This window comes from Salvia hispanica, chromosome 3 (genome assembly GCF_023119035.1).
Source record: "Salvia hispanica cultivar TCC Black 2014 chromosome 3, UniMelb_Shisp_WGS_1.0, whole genome shotgun sequence".
Lineage (NCBI taxonomy): Eukaryota > Viridiplantae > Streptophyta > Magnoliopsida > Lamiales > Lamiaceae > Salvia > Salvia hispanica.
Genome location: NC_062967.1, coordinates 15,022,132 through 15,030,670, shown reverse-complemented (window position 1 = coordinate 15,030,670; position 8,539 = coordinate 15,022,132). Strand labels below are relative to the sequence as shown.

The following is an 8,539-nucleotide window of genomic DNA, read 5'->3' as shown; positions in this document are numbered from 1 at the left end:
TTTTCATAGATAGATTAATTATGTTACTATATATGTTTGAAGAGTTATAATCAATGTCGAACCAATTTTAAAGACCGAACTGTTGAACCCGTCATGGTTAGCTTGTTTTAGGTCATATTAAAACATTGTTAGTTTGTTTTAGGTCATGCTCATAAAATTCGGATTTGAAAAATACGGATGTCATAGTTAGATCATTTTATGTCATACTTACTATCATGACTTGTTTACTAAGAATGACCTATATGTTCTCTAAATATGTCACGACCGCACTTTGCTAAGGATAGCAAAGCCGGAAAACCGTGACTAGGGGTGGAAAATAAGAAGAGAGGGACAAAAAGGGGATAAATAGTGACTCAATACTCATTCAGAAATAAAGTGGAAACAACTTCAAATTAACTCTTGATCACTAGAATTGGAATGGAATTTTACTATTCAATTATCAGAGTATAGGAGAACAGTCAATGTTATCCAAAACCTTAGTATGCAACTGAATGAACAAGGTCACATGTGTGAAGACATGCTCCTCCGAGAGCCTCTACTTCAAATAAAAAGGAAATCATCAACTTTGCTCAGCATTCTCCATCGTCACTGCTCAACCTGCACATTTAGAAATATATGCAGGGCTGAGTATAAAAATACTCTGTAAACACATTGTCGAAATATACATACATAAAATGAAAATATTGTCATGCCATCACACTAACACTTGAGGGTTTTCTCTAAAAAGGCCCGAGCTTATTAAATTCTTTGTGAGCTAAAGTTCGACTGATCGGTCTAAGTTCTTTTGTACTTCTGCCATATCTGAACACCAAGTGCCGCGGAGATGGTGCTCTCCCATGGTCACCTACATATTTCTCCAGCCGGGGAGGTGGCCACCACCCAACGGCCTCCACTATATCATCTTTGTGTCGTGGAAGGTGGCCACCTTCCACGGTCAGCTGTGTACACTAATCCGAGTAGGGACACCACCCTCACTCGGATTCGAATTCGATTCTTACGTTCCAACCAAACAGATACGCTCCATACACATGAAACAAATCATTTATGGCAAGACAATATCATTTGCTTAAATAACAACATAAGTATACATTTTCATCCACATTAGTACGTAGGATAGAAAAATTCACCTCGTTCGTTTAATTCCCTTAACATGAATTTCACGATCCGACCTTAACTTGCGGAGATAACCTTTTTGGAAACATCACAATATAGTATAAAATACTAATCAAACTTCAAGAAATTCTTAAACTATAATAGGAATGCATGCCTCCTAGATAATCCTTTTTATTTTTCACTTCTCCTTTAAAAAAAAACTCATATTTAATATCTCTTCCTCCACTATTCTCGGGTTTCAAACTCAAATCTTATTTTGAATTTTACCCTCACGCAGGACTTAGGATAAAATATTTTTCTTTCAAACTCAAATCTTATATAATTTATTTTGAATTTTACCATTACGCTGGACTTAGGATAAAATATTTTTCTTTCAAACTGAAATCTTATTTTTGAAACTGGGCCAAAAATCTTATTTCGTCCTAAAGATGATTAAATTTCAGAATTGGGCTTCCCTTCATTTAAATACTGCAGCTCCAATTATCAAAAGAAGTTGGGCCCAAATTTAATTTTTCCACTAATTTAGCCCAAATGAATGATTTCCTAGCCCAAAAATCAAAATAACCCAAATATGAGTACCCACTTTATATATCCCTCACCATTCACACCCAAAACCTAATTTAAGAGCATCCACAATAGGATGGACTTCCCAACGGACTAGCACTACGACTTTCCAAAAACACCTTCTGCCACGTCACTAGGACTTTTCACCCCACTGCCACATCACTAGGACTTCCCACTGCACAATAGTGGACTAGCACTAGGACTTCTCGAAAACATATATTCACATTTTATATGCGGTTACAAAATTAAAATTTCAACACGAATATGAGGAAAATGGAATCATAATTTCATTAAATTAAAAAAATTTAAAAAGTACAATTAAAAAAATACAATTTCATTTAAATCAACGTGCACCCCTCCGCGTCCACAACTCTTCAATTAGATCCTTCTGGAGTTGAATATGGGCATCTTGTTGGCGCATGTCGGCATGGGCTTGGAGCCGTCCGGCTTCATCATGAGGTACCCCCATTCGTACACTGGCGGTGGCCACATCGTGGCTTGGCTCGGCGGCATCATCTTCATTGGTCCAATCCGTCAGTTCTGGACCTTCTTGTTCGACGATCACGCTGTGCATTATAATACACACGTACAGGACATCAACAATGCAGTCGGGATTCCACAAATGGGTTGGACCCTTAACTGCGGCCCATCGAGCCTGGAGCACACCAAATGCCCGCTCTAAATCCTTGCACACTGCCTCTTGACGACCCGCAAAAAAAATCTTCTTTTCTTCGAGCGGACATCTGATCGTCTTCACAAAGACGGTCCACCTAGGGTATATCACATCCGCCAAATAGTAGCCCATATGATGCTGGTTGCTGGAAGTACTTGTACCGATGCGATAAAGCGTTCACGATACGCATGAATAGATCACGTCGCATCCTAAAACGCCGCCGGAAGAAGTTTTCCCCAAACCGTGGAAATAGTCCTCAAACAATCGTTGGTGTGCACCGACGTGGTCCCGGGGTATAGGCCTGGGAAAACGGTTCTTGGTTCTTGGTTAATCGAGAACCGAACCTTTTTTTTCAATTTTTGGTTAACCGACAACCGAAATAATAAGGTTAAGGTTCGGTTCTGGTTATTAAGTTTAAGTTAATCTCGGTTTCGGTTCTAACCGAGAACCGAAAGGTTAGAACCGAATAAACGTTTTTATCTAAATATTTAATTTTTATATATTTTTTTAAATTTGTTATTTTGGTTTTCCAAAAGTAAAAATTAGTTTGATGAATGATGTTGGTTTATATTGGTTTTGGACTTAGTTTTGTAGACTTTGTTGGAATTTTTGTTTTTGATAATGGAATAGAATCATGGTTTTTGTCCATTTGATTTCATGACTTATTACTTAATGTATTAATATTGCACTTGAGTTCGGTTCCTTCGGTGGAACCGAAGACCGAACCGATTGGTTCCTCAAGGAACCGAACAAATAAAGGTTTCGGTTTCGGTTATGGGTTTCGGAAAATGGGAGTTGAGGTACTATAACTCAATGCTTGATGGGACAAGGTACTGCCGGCTGCTACTGCTATTGCTGCAAGGCCTCCCTCATCAGTCGATTTATCTCAGCCGACATATAGGCCCGTTTCTGTTTGCGGATCTGCCGCGATTCTTCACTATCCCAGCCACCTGCACCTTCCCCACTGCTACCGGCATCTTCCCCGCTACCACTACCACTAGTCATTTCGGGATGCCGAGAAATGTAGAGAGTAGAAAGAGAAAAACTCGTTAATACAAGTGGTGCAAATGAAAATGAACCGAAACGATCCATATATATAGAGTTTCTAAATAAAAAATAAAAAATTCGGATGTCTGTGCGCTCGTCTGTTGGGAGTGATAGTGGACGACTGAACGGACGAGCGGCTTATCTGACAGATGACGGACGTCCTTCGGGCGCTCGCCGGTTGCTATAGCGGACGAGCGCGACGGATGAGCGGCTCGTCGGTCGCACATCCACCGGCTCGTCCACTATCGTGGATGCTCTAATGTGAGAAGCTCCTCCCACTCTCTACCTGCCACCGCCGTCGCCGCCGGTTCTATCCAGAACCGCTGTCCGCCGCCGCCTCCGTTGGTGTCTCTCTCTCCTTCCGACTCTCCCTCTCTCTCTCCTCTTTCTCTTTCTTCCCCACTCCCTCTTCCTCTCTACGCCGCCGCTGCTGTGTGCTCGGCGGCTCGCGTCGTCTCTATCTCTCGGGATTCCACCGCCACCACCAATCACCGCTACTACGCACCGCCTCAGCCGCCGCTGCCCTATCTCTCCCGATCTGCCACCGCCACCGCCGCCGTTGTGCATGCACTGGCAGCGGCTTCCTCCGTGCCTCGCGCTGCCAGAGCGACTCCCTGAAGCCACTACAGTCGCAGCCTTTTCGCGGAACTCCGAATGGTAAGGAATTCCCAATTTTTATCATTTCCCCTTTTGTTTTATTTCTAAAGATTAAATCTTGAATTTCAAAGTTTGGTGTTTTTAACTTGTAGATTTGTTGAGGGGCGAAATCAGTGATGGATTTGAGGTATGGGGCTGTCACCTTGTCAACGGGATGCCTAAGTTCAGTCGCCGGAATCCGGCAGATTCTTATTCATGAGATAAGTTTTCCAATTGACTAGTCATTAAAGTGTATGACTCCTTTTTACTTCATGAATTTGGTGATTTTGGGGCACTTGTCTTACTGTTATGGAGGGCTTGGTGGTGGAAGATGATGTCAAACTTGCTGTGTACTTGTTAATGTTACTTGGGCAGATTCTACTTTCAAGTTATATATGCATATGCTTGAGTGTCAAAAGAAAAAGAAGAAATTAGAGTTGACCTTCTTGGTGTTGCTTCTTGTTTCACTTGAAATCTTGGTATCTGAGTTATATCTCCATGTTTTGTTATTTGGTGTAAGAGGTATAAATGGAGATGGAAGTTTGATATATACAAGTGTTCATAGATAATCAATGCTACACTTAGCCTATGACTCATCAAAGCTATACTTTTGGCATAAAATTATAATTTTATTAATTAATTTATTTATTTTTAGGCTGCAGAAGTTTTAAAGATGCATCAGGTCTATCGGAGTCGTGTGTAGTCGTCGAACGAGCAGCCTAAAACTTGCATGTTTTATGGAATATTCAACTTTCATTAGTTCGATTTATGTACTCCGACCTTATAATTCTCAGTTTAGGATTTATGTTTTTGTCGTTTATTATTTTCCTTACGTTAAAGTTCGTCACAACGCTTCTATTTCTATAAATCACACTAAAGGATTCCAAGAAAAACTTTTTATTTTTAAACTTGATTTTTTTCTAATAGCTAATATACGAAATTTCTTTATGTCTCTTTCCAAGTCTTATAAATAATAATAAAGAAAAATTTGCTACTTAAGATTCATAGCTTAAAGAGTAGTTCAAAAACTTGGGCTGTTATAAAATATATCCTTTGGGTGTGTTTATGTGGTTCGGTGATAAGATTGAGTTTTGCTGTAACAGGACTCTATGTTTGAATATATCAAAGTAAAGTGGCGGGGGGTTTTTGTTACTATACTCCCATTGATGCGAAAATGGCGTGAATGAAGTATGTTTTTCACCTTGGCTACAAATCACTTTGCCATTTCACCGAACGGTTTTAATGCATATATATGTGCCGTAAAATGTGGAATCAAAAGTCCAAAGGACAAAATGGAAATCAAGAAAATAAAATTAAAATTGAATTATTGTATCAAATATTGATTTCAACTAGTTTGGAACAACGTGAACCTCTCATGTGTAAATATTAATTGCCTATTCGATATAGATTACTGATCACCAAATTTCCACCATTCGTTATTAGAAACACTAGTTTATTGTGAATGTGATTTAATTATCAATATCAAAATCTGACGGCGAAAATAATAATCCAACTATAGTACGTCCTCATTCCTCCATGCCTACCTGACAACAACAAGAGTTCATAAAGCTTTTTTTCGCATATTCAATGGTTCCCAAAATAAACGTCACAATCAGGTAAATTATTAAGATATGATTAATTCTTTCACAAATTAAAGCAATTGACATGATCCAATCCAAACATCCTTTTTAGTTTTCACTGTTCATACAGTCCCCAAATTTATCCAAACACCTCACTAATAAATAAAGTATAAAAATTTTAATAATCCATCCGTCCCAATAAATATGAAACGTTTGCTTTTCGGCACGAATTTTATGTAGTGTTGTTTTGTTAGTTAAAGAAGAGAGAGTTAAGTAAGAGAGGGAAAAACAGTGGCTGATCCAGGGGCATGAGGGAGCGGTCGCCCCTCCCCCGGCGACCGAGAGGGTTGAATTTTCTTAAGGTTTGGCCGGAAAATCGCCCCCTCTGTAGAAAAAAATTGAGAGAGAAGAAGACTCCTTAGCTAAGCGGCAATGGAGAACTGCGCAGGGAGGAGGGAAGAAGAAAAGATGGAGTTATTGGAATACGAGAGTCGAAAATAATGGAGTTACGCCGGAATTGGAGATGTTAAGAGCATCCCCAACACTTGGGGACGGGCTGCAATGAGCGAGTCCCGGCCTGGGCTGTACGTTAAACGGAGGAGATTTGTGGCCTGGGACCGTCCCGAGGACGCAGTTGCGTCCCGGGCCGCGCCCGCGGTCCGGCCCCGGCCATGCGTTGGAGCCTCCTGGCCGTGCCCCATTCTCTTTTGTTTTTTTTTTTTTTCTGATTTTTTTAGCTTTTGAGGAATAATGGATGAAGAATATGTTGGAATAAATAATTAAACTTGATTTTGTAGTAGAATTATCTAGATATTAGTATGTATTAAAGTATCTAGATATTTTAAGAGAATTCTCTAGATTATAGATATTTTGTAGAATTCTCTAGAATTATGATGTATTAAAATATTTAGATATTTTAGTAGAATTTCCTAGAATGTTAGGAAAATATCTAGATTTTTATGGAGAAAAAATCTAGATATAAAATATTATAGATTCTAGTAAAGAATTCTAGAATATGAAGTGAAGCCCTATAAATAGGGGAGAGTTGTAACATTTTGAACAAAGTTGAAGAAGTTGAGAAGTTGTGAAGTTGAGAAAGTTTGAGAAATTGAGTGTTCTTTCCTTCTCCACATCAAAACATCTCCTAAACCATTTCCTACATATTCCACTTATCCTCCTCTCAAATATTTCCTCCAAACTAAATTATTCCTCCAACATATAGCTTATATATTTTCCAACAAAGTGGTACCAGAGCCATAAGTTCCTACCTGTAGTATGGCTAACTTGCCGTCGTTCCAAGTCCCCATGCTCAATAAGAGCAGTTTCGATAATTGGAGTATCAAGATGAAAGCGTTATTAGGAGCCCACGACGTTTGGGAGATCGTGGAGAATGGCTACGAGGAGCCACAAGACGAGACCGATTTATCCCAACAACAAAGGGATAGATTGCGAGATGCGAGAAAGAGAGACAAGAAGGCTCTCTATCTCATCTATCAAGCTCTAGGGGATGACGATTTCGAGAAGATATCGAGTGCAAGCACCGCCAAAGAAGCGTGGAAGAAGCTCCAAATCTCATGTGTTGGTGCGGAGCGAGTAAAGAAGGTACGCCTCCAAACTTTAAGAGGGGAATTTGAATCTTTACATATGAAAGAGTCCGAATCAATTTCGGATTATTTTTCAAGAGTCTTGGCGGTGTCAAATCAAATGAAAAGAAATGGTGAAAAATTGGAGGATATTAGAATCATGGAGAAAATATTGCGCTCTCTAACCCCTAATTTTGAGCACATAGTAGTTACAATAGAAGAAACAAAAGATTTGGAGGAAATGACCATCGATCACTTATTGGGTTCGCTACAAGCATATGAGGAGAAACAAAAGAAGAAACAAGAAATTGTGGAGCAACTTTTGAAGTTGCAAGTAAGCCCAAAGGAGAAAGAAGAAAGCTCGAGCAATGGTGGTGGCCCACAAGGAAGAGGTCGCGGACAAAGACAAGATCGTGGTCGTGGTCGTGGTCGAGGATATGCTCATGGACGTGGACGTGGACGAGGATATTTTTCCAACAATGAAGAAAGAAAGGAGTTCCCAAATATAGGACGAGGAAGGAGCAATCCACAATCGAGGTACGATAAATCTTCAATAGAGTGTTATAATTGTCATAGATATGGGCACTATGCTTCCGAGTGCAGAGAGAAAAAATCAAAAGTTGAAGAGAAGGCCAATTACGTGGAGAATACGAATGAAGAAAATGGATGTGTTCTTCTAGCTTATAAAGGAGAAGCTGGAAGAAAAGATGATATGTGGTACCTCGACACGGGAGCGAGCAATCATATGTGCGGGAACAGGAGCATGTTCGTGGAGCTTGATGAATCAGTAAGTGGTAACGTCTCCTTTGGTGATGAATCTAAAATTCCAGTTAAAGGAAAAGGCAAGATTCTAATTCGTTTGAAGAATGGAGCTCATGATTTTATTTCTAACGTATATTACGTGCCCAACATGAGAAACAATATATTGAGTCTTGGACAACTCTTAGAGAAAGGTTATAACATTCACATGAAAGATTATAGCCTTTCAATAAGAGATGGCAAAAATGAATTAATTGCCAAAGTGCCTATGTCCAAGAATAGGATGTTTTTATTAAATGTTCAAAATGATGTGGTGAAGTGCCTTCAAGCATGTTATAAAGATAAGTCTTGGCTATGGCATCTTCGATTTGGGCACCTGAATTTTGGTAGCTTGAAATTGCTATCAAATAAAGAAATGGTACGAGGATTACCACCCATCGAGCACCCCGATCAACTCTGTGAAGGATGCTTAATTGGGAAGCACTTCAGAAAGCCGTTCCCAAAGGAGTCAAGTTCTAGAGCTCAAAAGCCATTGGAGTTAATCCATGCAGACGTGTGTGGACCAATCAAGCCAAGCTCCCTCG

General features: G+C 39.7%; 1 protein-coding gene across 1 annotated transcript; it reads right to left on the bottom strand.

Moving 5' to 3' along the window:
- Positions 1-2,020: 2,020 nt before the first annotated feature.
- Positions 2,021-2,482, bottom strand: LOC125209371. Its single transcript, XM_048108969.1, has one exon. It carries the CDS (start codon positions 2,480-2,482, stop codon positions 2,021-2,023), a length of 462 nt encoding a protein of 153 aa, XP_047964926.1.
- Between the last annotated feature and the right edge of the window lie 6,057 nt (positions 2,483-8,539).